The sequence below is a fragment of the Scatophagus argus genome, chromosome 9, assembly GCF_020382885.2.
Source record: "Scatophagus argus isolate fScaArg1 chromosome 9, fScaArg1.pri, whole genome shotgun sequence".
Classification (NCBI taxonomy): domain Eukaryota; kingdom Metazoa; phylum Chordata; class Actinopteri; family Scatophagidae; genus Scatophagus; species Scatophagus argus.
In genome coordinates this window covers 17,663,737-17,686,124 of record NC_058501.1, presented here as the reverse complement: position 1 = coordinate 17,686,124, position 22,388 = coordinate 17,663,737, and the positions used below count along the sequence as shown (strand labels likewise).

At 43.4% G+C, this 22,388-nt stretch overlaps 1 protein-coding gene across 2 annotated transcripts; it reads right to left on the bottom strand.

The window, feature by feature from the left end:
• Positions 1–344: 344 nt before the first annotated feature.
• On the bottom strand, positions 345–19,786 carry atp1a3b (ATPase Na+/K+ transporting subunit alpha 3b). Of its 2 annotated transcripts, none has more exons than XM_046399146.1 (23): positions 19,578–19,786; positions 19,344–19,436; positions 9,829–9,945; positions 9,232–9,291; positions 8,826–9,029; positions 8,511–8,624; positions 8,052–8,186; positions 7,834–7,951; positions 7,439–7,707; positions 6,837–7,035; positions 6,469–6,713; positions 6,184–6,376; positions 5,510–5,685; positions 5,252–5,388; positions 4,996–5,146; positions 4,221–4,389; positions 3,820–3,974; positions 3,554–3,677; positions 3,157–3,302; positions 2,928–3,058; positions 2,662–2,763; positions 2,455–2,546; positions 345–1,916 (listed from the first exon to the last, which is right to left on the bottom strand). In XM_046399146.1, the coding sequence occupies exons 2-23, from the start codon at positions 19,347–19,349 to the stop codon at positions 1,888–1,890; spliced, it is 3,072 nt and encodes a 1,023-aa protein (XP_046255102.1). In that variant the 5' UTR covers positions 19,350–19,436; positions 19,578–19,786; the 3' UTR covers positions 345–1,887. The 2 variants fall into 2 exon arrangements, with proteins under 2 accessions (XP_046255102.1, XP_046255103.1); XM_046399147.1 differs by having other exon boundaries at positions 9,829–9,906.
• Positions 19,787–22,388: the final 2,602 nt, after the last annotated feature.

Genomic DNA, 22,388 nt, shown 5'->3' with positions numbered 1-22,388 from the left:
ATAAAAATGATATCAGTTTAATATATTTAATATTTTAGTATGTGTTGTGTTGTGTTGTATGTGTTGTAATAGTGGGTCTTATATGTGGGGTATTACAGATGACTCTAAGGTTTTCTGTTATGATGAGAAGCTATCCCATACGCATCTGTAGCAGTTTTAACAATTCATGTTAAATTCTTTTCACTTGTTCCTAACACCCGACTCTGAGTGATGCATATTATGAGGCATTTCAAGACAGTACAGTAAATAATGACTTAAGGAAATTGAAGGCAAAAAAAAAATCGGTTGTTTTTTTTCTTATGTGAGTGAAAACAGACACAGAAAGACACACAGACAGGTCTAGGTTGTATTAAATGTTCTAGATGTTTTATTGGTGTTGGTTTCATTTATTTGACACACATGTTCTACAAGTTGTGTATTTTTTTTTTTCTTGAATTTCAACTCTTGCAGCCATCCGAGATAGACCCAGCCTGAGGCCGCTGGCCCTTCACTGGTCTCCCAACACATACATATACACAAACCCCAGCCAGACCGGGCTATACCAGCAGGACTTGGACTGAACCAAAGCTGGACCCCAAGCATGAGGCCTCATCATCACCACTCACCACATCACAGCACACTGTACCACATCATACCGGCACAACTGCATTAACAGGAACCTGAAAGCCTTGGTTGGTGTCTTGTGTCTTTTGTTAAAAACACAACTAAAGCCCTGCTCTTCTGTTACAGTTTTAGAGTAGCCTCCCGAAAAACCAGCAAAAAAACTGAAACCAAACAAAAAAACAAAGAGAGAGACACACATCTCTTGCTTTTTCCTATCGCACCAATATTGTTGATGTTCTTCTTCATGAATGCCTCTCTTGAGTTGTTTTTCAACATGTGTTTTTTTATTGTTTCATTTAAATCCAGTATAGAATTATATAGATTTCCTAGAGCACACAGAAAGGTTGAGTTGTATTTACCAACTTGTTGGGGGGTTGGGGGGGTGTACTGTAATAGTTATTAACAAGGACAATGATTCACACAGTGCACACAAACAGAGACAAACGGGGTGGGAGGGAGTGGAGGGGAGGGGTGTGAGAGACAGAGGGGGAGAGAGGCGGGGGACAAGACGCCATGGGGTGTGCTTTGTTAGGCCTAAATGAGGAAAAGCAGCTCTCACATACCCCCCCTCTCGTCGTGGAAATAAAAAAGACAAGTAAAATCATTGAAACCCCCCCGCCCCATTACCCCACATATTAAAAAACAACAACACTGTGGCCGTCAAGAATGGAGAAGAAAGAAAATGGACGCAGCGAGAACGACGGGGAAATGACCACTCCGCTGGTCCTCCACAGACAGGAGACGGAGGCGAGAGGTGGCAGTCGAAGTGGTGTCGGCGGTGGGATCTCACTGTGTGATCTTTATATCTGTGTGTGATTGGAGGACAAGCAAAGGGTTGGCGAGGAGGGAACAGGGAGAGAGGGGAACGAAGGTATGGGTAAAGGGGGGAGAGAGAGCAGGGGGGTAACAGGGTGGGGAAGGAGCTGGATGGCCCTTTTTTGCAGAGCATAGACACTCCCTTTGTATCCTTAGCTCAATCAAATCTACATACACAATATGCAGCTGCCGTTTGGTAGATATATTGGTCTATGTACACAGCAGTGAGAGAACACATGCAAAGAGTATCATAGGAGATGGGGGGGGAGGGGCAGGTCAATGTAGAAAGTTGTAAAGGTGCTTTTGCCATTTTTAATCTTTGGGGCAGTTGTGATGAAAATTGCTTCAAAGCGGTTCTTGTCTTTGAGGGGGGCAGGGCATCTGGGGGTGAGTCTTGACAGGGATGGAGTGATGGGGGGGAGAAATAAGTGGAAGATGTAGGGGATTTGAGCAAAGATGCTCCATCGATCAATAGTATGTCTCCTTTTCCACCCAACCTGGAGAAAGAAAAACAGAGAAGTTCACAGTTAATTTAACACTATTTTCCATATCCTATTTTATTTTTTATAATAATTTCCATGTCACAGCATTTGTTAAAAGACTAATTCAACATTTTGGGAAATCCACTAATTCTCTTTCTTGCAGAGAGTTGGATGAGAGCACCAAAATTACTCTCATGTCTGTACAGTAAGTTTAGTTTAGAACAAAGACTGTCCAAAGATAACAGAAGCACCTCTAAAGCTCACTAATTAACATGTGGTATCTTGTTTGTTTAATCTGCACAGAAACCAATGTGCTTAAATTGAATGTTGGGGTTTTACAGGTGATATATGCTGTAAAATTTCCCGGTAACTTCCTTGTCTTGTCGTCACTGTGAGTTTGCCTGGCAACCAGTGGAGACAGTTAGAAAGTTACTGCACCAAGCCAAGGTATAGTCCAGCATAACCTCCCCCCACCCCTACAGCATATTGTTGTTGCACTATTCCTTTAAGAAACCTAAGGGTTGATGCACTTATTGAGAACAAGTATGCTAACCTCCAGGGTTCCGGCGGAGGAGAAGTTTTCGGACCTCATCGTAAACAAAGATGAGAAAACTATAGGGGAACGCACAAAACCACCATGTAGGCCTGTGGACAAGACAAAAGAATGACAAGGATTAAAATCAAACAAGAAAACAGACAACACAATGTGTGTTACTATCAGCATATGTATCCCTGTGATACATATGGTTACGGCACTCACTTTAGAGGATACATCCTGAGTGCCACATCCATGCCTGGGCAGTAGGACAGGAAGGCAGCCAGGGCTGTCTCTTCAAACAGGCCGAAGATCAAGATCTTATTCCTGGATTGAGAAACACAATGAATATTGATGAGGAGAAACGATGACACGGTAATTCAGATATGTGACGCTACACTTTAGCTCATGCTAATGATTAAAATGACAAAAAGATAATCTATCAAGATGCCAAGAGGCAATACACATGTAAGTGCAGTTGTTGGACTCACTTCATGCCCTGCTGGAACACAGAGTTACGTCTGGTCTTGCAGATGATGACATCAGCCCATTGCACCACTACAATACTGACGAAAAAGGCTGTGTGGCATGTGAACTCTACAATCTTCCTCTGCTCGTATGTCTGAGGGCAAGAGAGGACAGACAGAAAGTTAAACCTAAAGTGACAAAACCTGAAAACAAGTACAAGTTCACTTAAACAAACAAAAACTACACATTTACCCATTGCTGCCCATAGCTGTCTTCCAGATCGTTGATAGAGCGGTCATCCCATTCAAGCCTGATGCCTACTAGGAGATTTGGCAGGAAACCATTTTCAGCCAGGATGACAAAGTAGGAGAAGAAGCCTCCCAGAGCTTGGATCATACCTTGGGGAAAAGCAAACAGACAGTTTAAGTTAAAGAGTTTTAAATTTTCTTATTTCATTTTAGCCTAGTTCTGCCAAAAAACAAGGCAGATAGGTCCAAAAATAATGCCGTTGTTGTTGTTTGTGTACAACAAAGGGGGATAAAGTTGATTTTAACCAAAAATTACTTTAAAGCAACTGAGATCAAACTTCAATCCAGATCAAAGACAATTCCCAGCCTGGATCAGCAGTAGCTTTTTCCATTTCACCTACCAATTTGTCCATAGGCAATGCTGATAAGCCTCTCATTCACCAGCTTGTCCCTGAATGGGTTCCTGGGCTGACGCTTCATGATATCGCTCTCAGCTGCTTCGTAAGCCAGTGAGATAGCTGGTACCTGAGGGAAGAGAAACAAACGTGAACTTTTGATGCAATATGATGTGTCATGACAACAGGAGCTGTAGTCGACAATGCTGCTGTGAGCAAGCGTAAAGCTGTATTTTGCCGTAAATGACAGTGAGTATTTGATCAGCTCTCACCATGTCAGTTCCCAGGTCAATACACAGGATGGTGATGGTTCCCAGAGGCAGGGGAATGTTGACAATGATGAACAATAGGAAGGGGGTGATCTCTGGGATGTTGCTGGTCAGGGTGTAGGCAATGGACTTTTTAAGGTTATCAAAGATCAGACGGCCTGAGGGGTGAAAAACAGACAGGTCAGATCAGGAGCTCAAGTCCTACTGTTTGATAAAAACTAGACAGACGCACCTAACACAGGTTTTTTATCCTGTTAATCTCATTTTATTTTCAATCTTATTTTACACCCCCTTTCCAAATATTTTTCTTGTGTTTCTCTCATTACAAACTCAGCATTTTCTTAATATCATTTTTTTGTAATTTAATTGTCTGTCTTCCAGTTATGTCATTCAGTTCTTCTCACCTTCTTCCACTCCTGTGACAATTGAGGCAAAGTTGTCATCCAACAAGATCATGTCTGCGGCCTGTTTGGACACATCAGAGCCCGAGATTCCCATGGCAACACCGATGTCGGCCTTTTTCAGCGCGGGAGAGTCATTCACACCATCACCTGTCACAGCTACAATGGCACCCTGGAGAAGAAGAAGGAGGGATGGGGGTTATATAGCATAAATACATGGAAGAACGTATATTTGTTTAAATATAGATCTACTTACTACAATGAAAGATGCCAAAGCCAAAGGTTAATATTCTCTATTCAGACTATTAAATTAATACTTAATGAATAAACTGTTTTGTCATTAAAAAAAAGCTCTTTATTTTTCATAAAGACTTGAAGAGTATAACCCAACAAATAAAACAACACTGGTCCGTGTATTGTGTATATTTTCTAATATCTTTTAAACTGTCACATTTAAATGTCAATAAAATGGATTCAAAAGAATAAATTAATTTAATATCAGTCAAATTAAAATAAATTAATATTTCAAATGCAACCGAACACCCCCACAGTTTGATACATCAGTAAGGGAATCCTCATTCGACAGATAACTAGCGCCATCTGCTGTTCTAAAAGTATACTGGCACTTGGTCTTGTCCCTGAGATGAAATTTTCCAGTGTCTTCCATTCAAGCCAATATAAAGTATGAAGACAACATTGCTGGGATTAGAGCTCTGACTCCTGCTTGTTCGAGTCACATCAGATATTTCATGGCAATAATCTCATCTAATGCACCAACCAGTCGCTGGCAGCCCTCTACAATGATGAGCTTCTGCTGTGGGGAGGTCCTGGCAAAGACGATCTCTGTGTGATTCCTCAGGATGTCGTCCATCTGTTCCTGAGTCAGATCTTTCAGGTCTGTGCCATGGATCACGCAGGCCTTGGCATCCCTGAACACAGACATTAAAGCATTTGTGTTGGTCTCATGATTTACTGTTAATTTGTGCGACTGTGTGCATGTTAATGTGTATTTTTTTTCTGTGAAGACGCTTTACCTGGGGTTCACCTGGCTGACAGGTATGTTGAGACGAGCTGCAATGTCCTCCACTGTCTCATTGCCCTCTGAGATGATACCCACTCCCTTGGCAATGGCCTTGGCTGTGATTGGGTGATCTCCAGTGACCATAATGACCTAATAAGTAACAAAAATGGCACTTCATCATGTGAGCCAAAAGGTACTTTGAATCAGGATGTCAATATAAAAACTGCAGAGAACAGAGAGATCACATATTAGGCGAGCTGAAAAAACTCACCTTGATACCAGCAGATCGGCATTTGCCAACAGCATCAGGCACAGCAGCACGGGGAGGATCAATCATGGACATGAGGCCAACAAAGCAAAGGTTGTCTGTCTGGAAGTTGACATCATCTGTGTCAAAGGCAAAACCCTTAGGGTACTGGTCTTCTGGCAGCAGCAGGTGGCAGAAACCTGGAAGGAAAAGAAACATGTGCTTTAGTGTTTGATTTACGATGTCCAAGTATCAACCCAGATCCTCTATCCCTGTGCCTACCTCAGCTCGAACTCAGCTTCTAATACTCGGTTTTCAGTAAATCACATTTTAGTGGGCCTTGTTTTAAAACCATTTATAAACTTGTTCTGCAGTATAAAAAATGCATTGCCTCCAGGTGTTTTCTTAGCCAATGAAAAGCTGACATTTTGGCGATTGTTGGCTTTTATAGTACAATACTGGCAGTTAATTAAAGACTAAAATCGCTGCAGAAAGTAAAATTATAGGAACACTGAGGAATGAGGAATCACTAAACAAAGAGAAAAAAACATTTTCCAATTACTTTTGACTCAATAAAATCACAGATTTCTCCTTTTGAACCCCAGATCATAGTCACCCTGCGCTTACACCATCACCTTCTCTCCCTCCGTGTCCTTCACCATCCATCTTTACCTGACTCCAGTTCTATTCTTACTAACCCAGAACTCTTTCTCCAAGTCCTCCCAGCTCCATGTAGGCATTCTGGAAAGCTTCCTTCATCTCTTCATCCATAGGTTGCTCTTTGCCCTGCAGCATGATGGTGGAACAACGGTCCAGGATCCTCTCAGGGGCTCCTTTCATCACCAGCAGGTAACGGTTGTCATTGGGATCCTCTGTCTCATGCACTGAGAGCTAGAAGAGGAATGAAAGTTACTTTGATATAATGAAGAAGGTTTTTGTGCATATATCGGGTGGACACAGCTATAATCCAGCCTGATGCTTACCTGGTATTTGTTGGTGGAGTTGAAAGGGATCTCAGCCACCTTCTTGTTCTTGTCCCTCATTGTCCTGACTGAGCCACAGGACAGCTCAATGCACTTCAGCAGGGCCGACTCTGAGGCGTCGCCAGCCACGTCACGCTTCAGGATGGGCAATGATTCTTGTCCTGCCTTGAACTGGGCACGGTTACACAGGGCAGCGACACGAGCCAGAGACAACCATGTCACAGAGCTCTTGTCAAAAGAGGCACCTGCAGAAGGAACATAAAAGTGTACATTGTTAGCCTTTGTGATTTATAGTTATCTTTTGTATTTCATTACCAACATGTTTCATCTGTTCATCTGGGGTCTCTGAATCCCCTCTCCTCCCTCACCAGACTGGTCCTCAGTGGTGTCGGCCTCGTGGATCTGGTTGTCAAACCACATGTGGGCAACAGTCATCCTGTTCTGAGTAAGGGTGCCTGTCTTGTCGGAGCAGATAGTGGAAGTGGAGCCCAGGGTTTCCACAGCTTCCAAGTTCTTCACCAGGCAGTTCTTCTTAGCCATACGTTTGGCAGTCAGGGTCAGACATACCTGCAGAAAAAATACATTCATGACGTTAAACAGTGTCAGTTTATTATCATTTGTGTTTGGATGCATCAACTATGAAGCTCATATACAGAATAATAAAACAGCATAATTAAATAAGAACCAACCAATAAGTCTTTAATAAATCCATTTCAAAATGTTACTGAAGTACAACAGCAACAGCACCAAAGCTTTGCAACACATGAAACACTTAAGTAAATTTATCAAAATGGAATGGCAAAGGTATGGTATAAACAAAGTAAGCACTAAAATAAGCAAACAAACATGAAGAAAAAGGTTGTGAGTCTAAAAGAAGCAACAGATTGCAAAACAAGATACCGCGTGACAACAAAGTGTCCAGCAGCAAGTGAAAGGGATCAGAGAAGTATCTGATTATTTGTTCACTTACAGTGACTGTGGCCAGCAGCCCTTCAGGCACGTTAGCCACAATGATGCCAATGAGGAAGATGACAGCCTCCAGCCAGGTGTAACCCAGGATGATGGCCAGGATAAAAAAGCTGACACCCAGGAAGACCGCCACACCTGTGATGATATGGATGAAGTGCTCAATCTCTTTGGCGATGGGGGTTTTGCCGGTCTCCAGCCCAGAGGTCAGAGTAGCAATGCGACCCATGACTGTGCGGTCTCCAGTGCAGATAACAATGCCACGCGCTGTGCCTGGGTTGGAAAAACAACAGAAATGTCAGCTACAATCTTGATTGTGCATTACATTTCAGTTGGAGAACAACCACAGGTACATAGGTTAATAATAGTATGTTAGTGCTATTGCAGTAAGCGCCGTACCTTCCACACAGTTGGTGGAGAAGAAAGCGATGTTTCGGGTCTCCAAGGGGTTGTCATGGGTACAGTCAGGTGACCTGCTCTGAGGTTCTGACTCGCCTGTTAGTGAAGAGTTATCAACCTAATGGGAAACATGCAAAGAAAACATTGTACTAACATATACAATAAGAAAGACGGCTTTAAATGTGTCTGTGTATATATATATATAGTGTTGTGTGTACCTTGCAGCCATGAGCAGAAACCACCCTAATGTCAGCAGGGATCCTGTCTCCTCCCTTCACTTCAATCAGATCTCCGGCCACCACTTCCTCAGCGTTGATCTGTACCTTCTCACCCTCACGGATCACCAACGCTTGCTGTAGGGAGATTCCAGGGTTGGTTAGAAAAAAAAAAAACAATTTAAAAAACATAAGCACTAGACACTACTTAAAGAAACGTCCTTCCGTGATGAGATTACTCGCAGACTGAGAGTGGCATCCACCAGTGAACAGTGTCTCTGCTTCACATGTCCATGTACATAAAGTTATATGTGTTTATAAGTTCTGATGTCTGCAAATTGTTTCTAAAAATCCCCCAAACATTCACTTTAATTGCAATACGGTCGGTGTCCCCTTTTCCAGAGGGACTTGAACCAATCTTTCACACATAATTCAGTTGCTTTTGAGCAAACGCATATTTACCTGAGGCACCATGTTCTTGAAAGACTCCATGATTTTGGAGCTCTTGGCCTCTTGAAAGTATGAGAAGCAACCAGTAATGATGACAACAGCTGTGAGCACAATACCTAGATACAACTGGAGAAAGAGAAAAAAAAAAAAAAATCAAACATATGTGAGTGTGGGCCGTGGGAAGGCACTGGGCACAGTATGTGAGACACTAAAATCTCTTTGCTGAGGCGTTATTTATGCCTGTGCTTCAGAGTCAGGAGTGTGACGGATGTGTTAATGAGGTGTAGATGGGCCAGATGTGAATGTGTGTGTGTTTGTATTCCTCACATTGTCTCCTGCAGGTTCGTCCTCAGTGGCTGCCTGGATGGCGTAGGCCAGGAAGCAGAGGATGGCGCCGATCCACAGCAGGATGGAGAATCCGCCAAACAGCTGGCGACAGAACTTGACCCACTCTGGGGTTGTGGGAGGAGGAGTGAGGGCATTGGGGCCATCCCTGATCAGAAACTCTGCTGCCTTGGCATTGGTCAGACCCTGAGGGAAACACACAGAAAACAGGGGTGTGGAGAAGCAGAGAAAAACACGTTTTGTTTAAGATTGCTAATAATCACATATTAGGGCTTTGGATCCAGGGGGCTTAAACCAATAGTAGCACGCTTGTGCCACCTAGTGGACAACTGGAAGAACAGTCTCAAATCACACCTATTCATAATTAGAGAAAATACCATCATCTTACCTGGACAATGTCAGTCTGGTATTTCCTGCATACCTCCTCTACAGACATCTTATGTTCCGTCTGAAAAAAGAAGAGATATGGAGACAGTCAGCACTCTTTCTGTATATTTAGAAGTTATAATGTGCATGCAAGGAAAGTTTGTAGAAAGTGGTCCAAATCAGAGTTAAATTTCATCCATGCATGCAGTTCACCTGAGAGATAAGAATATTGAGGCAGACAGATATGGCGACCCGGGTGTCTGTTTCTTGCGCTGGGATGTGGAATAAAAGTGACGACCTCCTGATAAGAAGTCACCCCTCTTACCAGCAAAAATAAAAGTTTTTGGCTTGCATGAAAAAGATCTCCCTGTTCCTCTACAGAGCTGGTGTCAGTTCACTTTCATTTACCATAAGCCAAAAAAAAGGATGTTCTTCAAAAGTTAAAAATAATTTACTCACATCCAAAAATGCATGGATGGTATAAAAATGTTTTGAAATAATGAGGGAAATTAATCTGACAAACTAATCGCCTATTGACTAACCAAAGTAAATTTCAAACATAGTTTATACAAACATTCAGCTCTACAAATATTCAGGAATAAGACAAGGCTTTACTTACAATGGGCACCTCCTTCTTCAGGTCATCCATGTCCTTGGTAACCCCCTTCTTCTTCTTGGGGGATCGGTCATCTTTGTCCTGTGTGGTGGCAACGCGGTAACTGTCTGACCGGCCATACTACAGACACACACACATGTTTTATACATGCCTTTGGACTAGATTAATGAGATAGTAGCTGGTCTCTGGGCTTGTGTTTTCACTTTACATAAACTAAAAACTATAATTTGTCTCTGAAAATGCATTAATTGTTTTAATTTGATTGTTTAGTTGTCTTGTCTGTCATCCCAACATTATTTATTTAACACTCAATGACTGCAACAGAAATAAAGCCAGTGGGCTTGATTAACTGGCACTTGAAGTTTCTCTCTTTCACTACACAGTAAATACTGTTGTAACCTTTTGAAGTGGCCTTGTGAAGTAGCCTGTATTTCACAGAAAGTAATAACATCAATTATTTTAGGTTTACGAGGAAGATGGAAAGCATTAATGTAAAAACTGAATGGTAAATGCATTAGGCCGGTAGCCCTGTTTCTTCTGAAGAAAAACATCTGCATTAAGAGTGCACTATCCTCACACATTAAAGCGTGTGCCTGCTGCCTACTCTGCCATATTTGATCTCCACTGATCAAATAATTCTCACTCTGATGTCCAGCCTGATGGACACATCACAACATACTCAAGTGCAAATGCTTTAACCTGTAGGTTTTAACTAATCACTTCCTGGTCTTTTTCATTTACCTAGCAACAAGCATTAAGGGCATGAGAGCAAGAGAGAAAGCAGAAAACCAGAGTTTATACTCATCAAAGCCTTTCCAATTAGACTCTACTATGTTCTACACTATCAAACCAGATACATCAGAGACACTTTGATGTCAAGGGTACTAAAAAATTAAATCACCAGTACATGCAGACACATCAAATGTCCTCTTCTGCCTGCTTTAGTGCCCTGCCTGTTGTTCCAGGCTCCCTTCTTACTATAACTGTCCCCTAAAGAATACATTGTTAATATTACTATTAATAACCCATGTTTTTCTAGTCCTTCTAGGTCTATAACTGTAACTATAACTGTAGCTTGCTGTCTGAATGAAGAACAGGTTGACTGCTGGACCACATCAATACAAATGTCCCTCATCAAAGGCCAGAGGTGACATGGAGATGCAAGTACCCTTCCCAGGAGGCGTGAGTGGGTCAGAGTGGACAGGCCCTTCACTGACACAACCTAGTCATCAAGGGAACTGCCCTGGTGGCAGATCAATATGGTCGGATACACACTGATGGCTCGAAGCAGGGGTTTGAGTAACAACAGCAAGAGTCCAGCTGATATGGAAGACACATTATTTGCCCTGAATCAGACAGAAATATCAATACCTATCAACTCAAAATCAATGACCACATTCCTCTTAATTTAAGACTAAGGTACGTGTGTCAAAAGATCAGAAGACGAGGTTAAAGGTTAAGATTTTATTTTGGACTGTGTGTTTCTTCACAGGAAATCAAGAACCAACTGAGATTCACTGGAATAAAGAAGCACCCACTAGTGGTACAACCAGGCAATAACACTGTCAGGAGCGCAAAATGTACATAAAGCTGTTGCTCGACCACTTTGCATCTTGATTTTTACAGATATGAACTACAAAGTATATCATTGCATTATCATTGCTTTAAAATAAGTTGCTTAAAATCCACTTACATATTTACAAAACAATGAATAGAGATTCTCCATGCATCTCCTCCGAACAAACTCAAACACCCAGACCACACCAAAACACGCAAAACCTAAGATCAACTTGCCACCACACTTCACTTGAAAAAAAGGTGTTGTGTAAAACAATATGTGAATGACAACTCTCACTGACTTCACTAACTAGTGCGTGGGCTGCTGGACAGCCTCTTAGGAATTCAAAGCAAACAATGAAAACCATTTGTTCAAGCATGTCAGGCAAAGCGCCGCATGTCAGTGGGAGGGAGCTGTTTTATCTGAATGCGAATGTACATACACACACACACACACGAACATGTGTGCTGTTGCTAGTTTCTCCATACACAATGAGGACAGCTGTTCCTATGAGCATATGCACACTGAAACTGAATATGGACACACACTGGTTCTCCTCCCCGCGTCACAAAAACAAACACACACGTAAGCCCAGACAATAGAAGTGGTGGTAGGGCGATGGAAAGGGGTGCCAGACAAAGCACTAAGTGGTGAAAAGCAGAGCCACGGAGATACCCACATTAAGGGGGTGGTTGACAGACAGGATTGGGCACATGGAAAGGGAGACGTCAGTGGGAGGTGAGAAGCAGGGACAGATAAAGAGCGATAGAGGCAGGTGGGGAAAGGGACTGAGAGCGAATGAGTGAGTGAGTAAGAGAAGGAAGAGCTGTTGTCACCCTTCTCTCATGCCTCTAATTAGATATTGACCAGCAGTCTTTGTTTGCGGGCTCTGTGTCAGTGTTTAACCCGTAGTGACCCCACTCTAATAGATTACACAACCTCATTTATCATGTGTGTGTGTGTGTGTCATTTTGAGTGTGGGTCCTCATATGCTAATAGATTATATGTGTACTTATGTGTATGTGCATTTGCAGATATGGATGAGCAGTTATTAGCGTGACTCAAAGAGAAAAGAGAGGCTGCTGATTGTCTTTGCTCTGTGTTTACAATGTGTTGACAATGTTAAGCGCATACCCTCCATACACACCCCGCTAACTGATAAGCAAAAACATGAAACTACTTCTTTAAATCTGTTATTATAGTTAGCCATTTTCTTAGCGTCTGTTCTCAATATCTGTCTCAGTTATCTCCATTTTAATTGTTTAATGATAATTCAGCAGAGAAAGATGGAGTCTATTCTGTTCTATTCTATTTTCATTTGTGGAAAACATTAAGATGCACCTCCATATCTGCGTGGGTGTCCAGCTGTCTTGCACAGCTCTGGGTAATGTAATAAGCCCCCTCTGTTCTGGGGAAGGAAACAGAGACTCGTGGCTGGAATTACAGACGCTCGCTCTCCTACAAGCACACAGACAAACAGACTGACGGACAGACACATCTCTGACATCAGCAGGAAATGGAAACACCGGATGATCCTCTACGGATTATGTAAGGCAATCACTCACATCCAGTTACATTTTGGCTTATAAAAATGATCAGTTATTATTATCAGTAATCCAATACAGCCAATTCTTCACCTGGCTGGGTGCTTGATTTGATCAGAAATGATTCTGCAGGCCTGCTCTGGCTAACTAAACTAAACCTCACGTGAACAAGTCTGATGAGCTGTGTGTGTGTGCGTGTGTGTGTGTGTGTGCGTGTGGGTGTGTGTGTGTTTGGAGGGCAAGGAACCATGGTGACCGGCACAGCCACTGGCATGGTGATGAAGCTCAGCAGTGGCCTAGTGCTCCAAGGATCCCCTGATGTGATCCGAGACAAGTAATAATTGATGCATCTGTAACTGGACACTGTATTCACTGCTGTACAACGCAGACGGGCAATTGATTCAAGGAATCAGTGTGTGTTTCTGCCTGTGCTTGTGTCTGTGTGTATCTGTACGAGCAGAGGTGAGTCATTGTGTTGGCTACAGTCCGTATGAGCAGCGTCTACACGCATTGCGGCAGAGAGAGAGAGAGAGAGAGAGGAGTGAATGAGATACAGAGACCTGGTGATTGTGAAATAATGTGATAAGACACAACTGGAAAAGCACAGTCAGAGAGTCCTGAGGTGGAAAAGAGCTGCCACTCTGCGTTTCAGAGAAATGTTTAAGGCAGAAACTACTCTGATATATTGGGCACATCATGTAACCACTAGGTAATGTGTTCAAGTTAGGAGTGGCACCTGAGACAACAACCACATTCAAACATGTTAAGGACAATGAGACGAAGCACGTCCACTCATACCGGGTTTGAAGGGGACTGGAAAGTAACATTTTCATTAAGAATTTTTTTCTTCCCCTTTAATCACACGCATAGGAACTACTGCAACAAGCAGAACCGATGTGTGTATATATGCGCTAATGCAAAGAGTAGGGATGCTGGGTGATTTTGCTTCTCTTCATGTATGAGGAAGTGGTTTGTAGGTGGAAGACACACACAGATACACACACTTCCCATTTTGTTCTTATTCTAACCTTCGGTAACCACCACAGCATCTGTCATACCTACATGTGAGTCTACACTTCCTCCTTGTCCAATCATTTCAGCCCCTCTGTGTGAGAGCAACATGGTGGCTTTGTTGTGTGTTTTTCACGACCAGACTGTATAATGAACAGTTTGACAGCAATATATTATACATGTTATGAGAAAAAATATGGATTCATAAATTAAAAGAAAAAAATAATCCCTCAAAACAATATTTCTGAAAATGTAAAAACTTGAAAAAGGTATGAAAACATACAAATTAAATAAACATATTCGAGTACTGCATGGGAGTATGTGTGCTCGTTTGTAATTTAATTTCTGCATCTGTAGACATTCTACTATGTGTGTGGAATGTGTGTGTGTGTGTAGCATATGCGTGTGTTTGCGTGTGTATGTGTGTGGCAGACCTTACAAGGTCATTGGACCATCTGCTGTTTCTTGCAGCAGGATGGCTGGGCTCTGGGCCACAGTAGGGGGCTCAGGCCAGGGACCAAGGGACATGGCTGTTGGGATTAGCTAGTCTGATTACACTGTGCTTCTTCCTCTCTTTGTCTCTCTCTCTCTCTCTCTTTCACTCTACTCTTCTTTGTCTGCCATTCTCTCTTTGGCAAAATTCATATATGCAATCTGCGAGTGACTGAACTAGATAATTACTTTTAATGATTAAAATTTGACCGCCTTGTGAAAGAGACTGGAAAAATATTAGTTTCTCTTATCTGCATCAGCCTTGAGAGAGATATGAAGGCTCCTTATCATTCTATTTGAGTGTAGAGACAACAAAACGAAGAGACTCCAGATATGGGACATGGAGAACAAATGGAAAAGATGGCATAAAACTTCTCTGGAAGAAACGAGACAGTGACTACAACATCTTCTTCCCTTTGGCGGGGCAATCAAAATGAAACACTATGTCTACAAGTACACGTAGTGGATGATCAGATGAGTCAGTATGCTTAAATAGATCAATGTACAATAAAAAGATTATGACCACTTAGGCGCACTATGAGAAGCTCTTAATCCCTAAACCACATAAACACAAAAGAGACAGAGAGACATTAACTCTCTTTAGCTCTCAATTAATCTGTGTTGGGTTCTCTTCAAAAACTAAACAAAAGCAAGGAATGCAACCAAACACAACCCAGACCTAAGATTTCAATGTAAGGTGTAATCCCTCCTGTCCTCCCACTGTGTCCCTTCATGTCCATCTGTCCATTTGGTCATCATCTTCATCTGTTCATCCCACAGAGACAATAGTAGAACTGTGTAGCTTTAGTTCTATACAATAAGTTCCATCCCAGTGAGTTCTGAGGGACATACTTCACTGTAATTTGTGTGTGTGTGTGTGTGTGTGTGTGTGTGAAAGAGAGAGACAGAGAGAGAAAGAGAGAGAGAGAGAGAGAGAGAGAGAGGGAAAGTGGCCTGGTCAAGATTAGCATTGTAAATCTTGGTTTGTTGTAGCACCATGGTGTGAGAGAGGGCAGTTTAGGACTCCTTGGCAGCAACCTGATCACGCAGAGATGTGAACAATAAATGTGCAATCGTGTACATCCACACAATGACAATGACTGTACAATTTAACCAACTGAACCAAATATCCATTTACATATCACATTTTCAAGCATGTGTGTTGGTTTGTGATTCCACGCCAGGATTTGTTATGTCCAGTATGTCTGACTAAATGGACAATCAGGAATATAATCTCTGTAAACCTTGAAACTACTGAAAAATGCTGTAACTGTAAAAGGTGTCGTCCATTGTGACTGCCCAGTGTTACAATTTGTGCTCCGGGGTATTCACACAGGGGCACTGTTGTCACACACACTTCACAAACACACACACACATCTCCAGGACAACATTGAGAATTGGTCATGTTGCTGTAGTCAGGCAACCTTACCCCTCTGAATCTCTCTCATTATGGGAAACCATCCACACATTCACATTGGAAAACTGTTAGCCATATCAATCAGTGTGCCTACTGTACAGAAAGGTATGAAGGAGAAAGCGCTGACCTTTACGATTTATTAGCATTACACAAGCTGCTACAGAGCTACCAGCTCAGGCTTTGTCCTCTTATTCTCACACTAGCAAGGAGGCTAACTCCAGTTTTTTTTTGTTTGTTTGTTTGTTTTTTTTGTTCTTTTTTGCTGAAGTGCTAGAGAAATCTGGACTCTGTCCTTCAGCAGTGCTCTCACTGAGGACAATGTCCTCGTTGCAGTGGATATCTATTGATCAGAGGCCTTTGAGAGTCTTGAAGGGGACATTAGAGGAGCATTTCAAAGGGTCATCATATTGACCTTAATTGACCCCTAGGCCAGAGGGCCAAGGCATCCCAGTGGGCTGTGTGGTCAGAGAGACCATGTGGTCGATCAGATCCGACATGGACATGCTTTTTTTTATTGGTTCCTGCAATGCGTGGGACAGATCATTTGTGGTACAGTGCAGCCTATCAGCATCAGGCAGCAGGTGCAGTGGGGAGGGATGTGCAGCACTCTGCACCAAACTGAGGGCTGGCACTCTGCAGAGGCCACACATCCAACTGATCCACCTCCCACTAACTTCACACTACTATCAATATAAAAGTACACGATGTACTAGAAACATTTATATCACAACGCAGGTAATTAGTAAGTCAAATCAAAGTCTTACAGGCTGCACTTCTTACAGCGACAGTAACAGGAGCTTCTCCTCAGCTAGACTGCATTCAAAGCAGCTCAACCACACCCCTCATCCTCTGACAAAGCGCCAGTTTTACAAATACACCTTCAAATCTCTTCAATCTCCTGTCTCTCCTGAGACACCAGGCCCTCTACACCACACCACACCACCCTTCATTCAATGTCCTACAAAGACCATCCACCCAACCGCATCCCTCATTCTCTCTATGCCATCTGTCTCCTGTCCCCCTGATAACCAGTCCCACAAGGCACTGTAAGAGGAAACAGGAGCCATGGTAATGTGAGCCTCAGCTCATTATCCTGTAACAGGATATACAGCCAGGCAGCCCTCCCCCTCCACACACCTCATCCATCACTTCAGATCCCTTACTCTTTCTCTCTCTCTACACCTGCAGAGCAGTGACTACTTATCTGCCCTTCCTTTCTCTCTTTCTCTTTCTGTCATTCCTTTTAACCTCTCAGCAGTGGCACCCCTCACCCACCCCCCACCAATGTCAAGTGTCTGAAGGTGAAACCAAGCAGTCGATCCATGTGTTAACATTAACATCTTGCATCAGTGTTTCTTCCATTGTCTCCTCAGATTCCTCCTGTCCCTCCTGTAACGTTTAGCTGCATCAATGCAGAGTGTATGTGTGTGTGTGTGTGTGTGTGTGTGTGTGTATGTGCGTGTGTGTGTGAGAGAGAAAACACTTCTAAGACATTTCTTCAGAGATGCTCTGCCAAATTTAGAGTATCTATCTCTGTGCTAGACAAAATGTTCTGGTTGTCTCTCTGGTATTCCGGACACATGTCCAGGCTTTTCTCTCAGGCATCGCTGCTGCCTCTTAACCAAGTCCTTTCTGCGTGGCTCCTCGTATCAGCCTATCACAGCTCTTTACAGGGAATTTCCACACCAGAGGCCCCGCCCCCGGTTTGACGCAGAAGGCACGTCGCAACGCGATGCCCCCTGCGGCCTTGGGGAAGGACAGCTGGCAGTGCCATCGCACCTTGCGCCAGTGCGAAATTCTCGGAAGAAAAAACAGAAAGAGAAGGGGAGAGAGGGCGAGATGGAGGTGTAGTCGATAGCGACGCGTGTTATCAAGATACGCGGTACACTGATCCAGCCATTGCTCCATCCATCTCTTTTCCCTTTCAGGGTGACCTCAGTGCGCACCGGACGAAACGAAAGGAAACATCCTTCACAGATCGCTATGGACGCGCATGTTGTCTTGTATAATGCCAGCCTCTGCAGAGCTGTGGGATTTTCCACTGTGACACAACACTTCCACTCACACCGCTTTTTCCAAACTTACACACAGCAGCAGTACAGGCGTGAGCACTTTTTGTACTCTCATTTCCTTTGACGCAGTGCCCACTAATACTACTGGGTTGGCTTTCAAATCTATGAACACTCCGACACTGGTTTTCAGTCACGGGTTATCTATCAGCACCGCATGCTTCCCTGTCTGCGGCATCACACTGCCGGCAGGCAGGCCACGGTTGGAGATTAAAAATTACAACTCCTTGCGCAGGATGGTGACGGAGCAGACATTGCGCAATAGCTCACACCAGCAGCTGCATCTGCACCGTGGCATTTTCCGGTAGTGCTGTGTTTTTCCACCGGTGTCCTCTGATTAATTTGCAAGGCTAATGAGTTTAACTAGACAACTGGACACCGATCAGCTCTCTGAAGTTATATTGTTTAATTTAAACCTACTGGACGCATCGTTTCTTTAATCTGCTGTGTGTGTGTGTGTGTAAATGTGTTCACTGGTGGCGATTATAGAGCCCCTGTTATGTCACAAATTAAAGGGGAAATAAGCTGGTGAGGCGCTTATTCCCGGTAACCGCATTATGACGCATGGGTCATCGAGGGTGCTGAGGATGAGACTCCTCCGCTGCTAGCGTCCGCTGTAAGGACGCGGAGGGCTCAGCATCTCCCCGGTTCACCGCCAGATGCTTCTCCTGTGTGTGACCAGGCCGGAGAGGACAGTGTGTGTGTGCGGGGGGGGGGAGCAACGAGGGCATGAAGGAGGTCACAGTACAGGGTGTTCATTTATCACTAGGAAAGTCACAGAGCATAATTCTGTACTTGATTGCCTTCAGATGTAACAAAACTAATGATTAAGCCCCAGGATGGGTGAACAGATTAGGTTTCTAACATGTCCAACCCCCCACCCTACACACACACACACACACACCCCAGAGCTCTCGGTAAAAATAAACCGATTAGGCCTACCGTGGCTGGCAAGGTTATGGTCAGAGTAAGGCCTATCAGAGACCTGAAATACACATGACATACTGATAACCTCTATACCACACAGACCTACTCTACTTTCGAGACTTCAGCACCACTTTTCATTCATATCCATTCTCGGGACCCATCTAAATCAAACGAGTGAATAATCATCAATTCAAGTTAAAATCAGGCTAAAGTCAAATTAAAGTGAGTCGCTGAATGCCACCGCTTTCTATATCTGCACTCGACAGGAGCTCCTGGCTACATCAATTTGTCGCAGTCTAGGAGACCAGGGTAAAACACAGTTCCGCATTACAGTCAATGTCACTAAGACAAACGGGATTTCCATGGAGGAAAAAATGACATCACTGCTGAATTTGAAACTCTACCTCTCCAGGACGACAATACCAGGCTACCGCTAATTTCTCAGGCCACTTCAGGTGGGCTACAACGCAGTTAAAAAAGTTGGAATCATCAGTCTTACCCCCATGTTGGCGCAGTCACTGTTCTCCTCTCAGGTGATGCACGGCTTGAGAGGTGTCAGAACCTCACGTTGAATTATATCAAAATGCCTTGCCTTGAAAAATAAAAGAGAATATGCTCAGTTTTCAGGACTGCTTAAATGAAAAAAAAGTGTACAGGAAAAGACGTCAGGGATGTTATCAATTGGTCTGACAAAAAGCGCTTTGCTAGGGCTTAAATAAACTGTCTCTCAAACCTTCAAAAAGATTAGACTACAGTCTTTCCCCCCCGTGAGACGTCTTTCAAATGAAATGTTGCGGTCTCAAGCGGAGCATCACGCGGGGATGCGCTTCCTTCCTTTGCTCTCTGATACTTGCGGTGAAAGACCGGCGATACTAACGAGCCGCACAGCTACCTTTTTCAGTACTCGTTCTCCCTCCGCGGACCTACCGGCTGCCGCACCACTCCGCCGGTAAAAGAAGCGCAACCTCAAACAAATGAGCAAACCGAGGGGGCATTTGCGCCCGCCCACCTCTCAGGTAGATGGCCAATCATAATTCTGAGCGCCTCATCGCTGACGGGATCGCTGACCAATTGGATTGATTTCTATCTTCGAGCGGGCCAATAGAAGGCCAATGCTGCCCCTCCTGTTTTACTGCAGAATTCCGAGGCTTGCATCCAGCAGCATCGCGAGTCTCTAGGCTGAAATTTTGTATAAATGGACGCACAAGGTTAGATTCTAGTTGTCGTGGTTGTGTTTGTTCATCATGTAATGTATCTATGTAATATAAAATAGTGGATTTGTTTGCATTATTGCATGTTATAAGCACCCTTGGATGTCTCATCGGTCGTGTCGGTCCTGTCATGAGCATGTTGTGCACCTTCATATGTCACTTCAGCAGTGGGCCTGGACAGAGTAGACAGCCATACAGTCGCGGTGTATGAATGTGCGCGTGTGTGTGAGAGAAATGCAGATAGAAAGTGAGAGGGGGAGTAAAAGGGTGGGGTGGTCAGACAGCAGCAGACCTGACCGCCAATGCATCAGCAGGTGAACAATTTCGACAATGCAAAGTCAGCAGTTTTAATTGATAGGGAAAGACTTGCAATCAGAGGCAGAGATAAAATATTGTCATGGGTGCACCCTGGTAGAAGTAAAGAATCAAACCTGGCTTGTTCCAACACTATATTTTTGTGTCTTAAGAGCTGTATCTCTGTTTGACATGAAGATAGTTGTAAAATATGTTATCCCCTGTTACTGATATGTGGGATTGACAGCTGCAGCAGATATCCACACACTAGAAGAGGAATGAACTAGTTTGACAAATGAGAATTCTTGTAGGGGAGGACACAAGACACAACAGAGAGGGACGTAAATGACAGACAAGAGACAGAGAGGGAGACACAAAAAGGCTAGTGACAGTGTCAATAAAGACAGCAAAACATGAGGGCAGGAGAGAAAATAGGTACATGGTGTTTTTCTGCAACATTGCCAAAGATATTTAAAACAGCGAATGTTAAAAAGACACAGACAGAGGACACGTGAGAGTGAGAGGAAGCTGGCCCATATGCAGCAGTGAGTTGCCATTGCAGGACTTTGGTCACGTTTTTGTTTTGTTTTTTTTAACTTCTGTCCTTTTTCATCGAAGGCACGATGCAGCAGTGAGAGCACACACACATGCACACGGTGTCGTCGAGTGGCGTACGCACACTAACACACACATACGTGCATGTAAAGCCATGCCTGATTTGCAAAGCAAAGCTGAGACTCCCGCCTGCTGTCCCTGCAGCAGATTGTTGCCATGCCTCACTGCCTTCCTTGCCGCCAGCCCAGACGATGACCACGCAGCACCACGAAACCCCAGAGCAAAAGAACAGGGTTGGAACAGGGTTAGCTCAGGGTTAGTGCAAGTGTCTTCAAACATGCTGCTGTAGTGCAGTTGGTTTTATTATTTAAGCTATTTGAAACAGTGCAAATGACTAACAAATAGCACAAATTTAATATATTAATCATGTTCGTGCTTATGTTCTTGTAACCCTCTTGAACTACCAGATGGGTGGGGTAAAGTTTGAAGTGCACATTCTGTTCCCTGTGTGTCACATCCCACCCAGCGCTCACAGAATCTGAAAGCAAATGATGACTCTTTTACTTACGCTACTATTTTGTTTGACCCAAGTCTGGTTTCTAAAGAACAGTTTGCACAGCTTATACGAATGACAGGCTACTGCATGTAAATTCAGATTAATGTAAATGTTAACCTTTTTCCACCTCTGTTCTGCCTGCGGGAACCTAGCGCTATGCAGAAATTTCACCGCTAATACCATGAAAAGTAACAGGAATATGCACATGTAACATACAGTATGTATCAATGCAACAGTGTAATAAATGATTGGATATATGATTTTCTAAATTCATTGGTTTTAGACATAGAAAATAGTCACTTTGTTTTAATGTATATGGACCAGCCAGTGCAAAGGTGGGGATGGGTGTCAGGGATAAATTAAGCTGTGGAAGGGGTGTGCTAAATAACATAAACACCAATCAAAGTAAAAACTGTTTGATGCTCATAAAGTGTGATGTTTTTTGATATTATAATTATTTGCTAGTTTGATAGTCAGTTTTACAGCTACGTAATAAACAAAAATTCCATTAAATGTCTTTTATTTTGCCAGCGTTAATGTCTTTATTCTGACCGTTTTCCTCTTGCGGGGCAAACCATTTTTCTTTATTCATACTGACATATATAAAATCTTTGCATCACAGAAGTGTTGGGACACGTGTACCATGTAGAAAATGTACAGTGAGGACAGAAGATAGAATGTGATCCTGAAGCCCACAGTGCTCCTCATGAGGGTGACTTTGTCACGACAGTACTGCTAATAAAGTTCTTTTCAATTTCATTTCAACCAAAATGGCCGCCTGAACTATCTTTTCCTAACCTCTGTCATGCCTTCATGCTTCTCACTCCTTCCCGCCCCTCACCACCCCACACCCCCCTGCCTTGCAGCACAAAAAAGGAGGAGGGGGGGAGGAAAAACCCCCCAATTCTCGGTCTCCACAGCAACAGCA

Excerpts from the sequence above, each read along its gene's own strand:
- atp1a3b (XM_046399146.1), bottom strand. Across the intron at positions 5,147-5,251 it reads GTCAGCCAGGTGAACCCCAG|GGATGCCAAGGCCTGCGTGA; the intron begins GTAAAGCGTCTT and ends GTCTGTGTTCAG. Across the intron at positions 2,547-2,661 it reads CTCAGGATGTATCCTCTAAA|GCCTACATGGTGGTTTTGTG; the intron begins GTGAGTGCCGTA and ends TCTTGTCCACAG.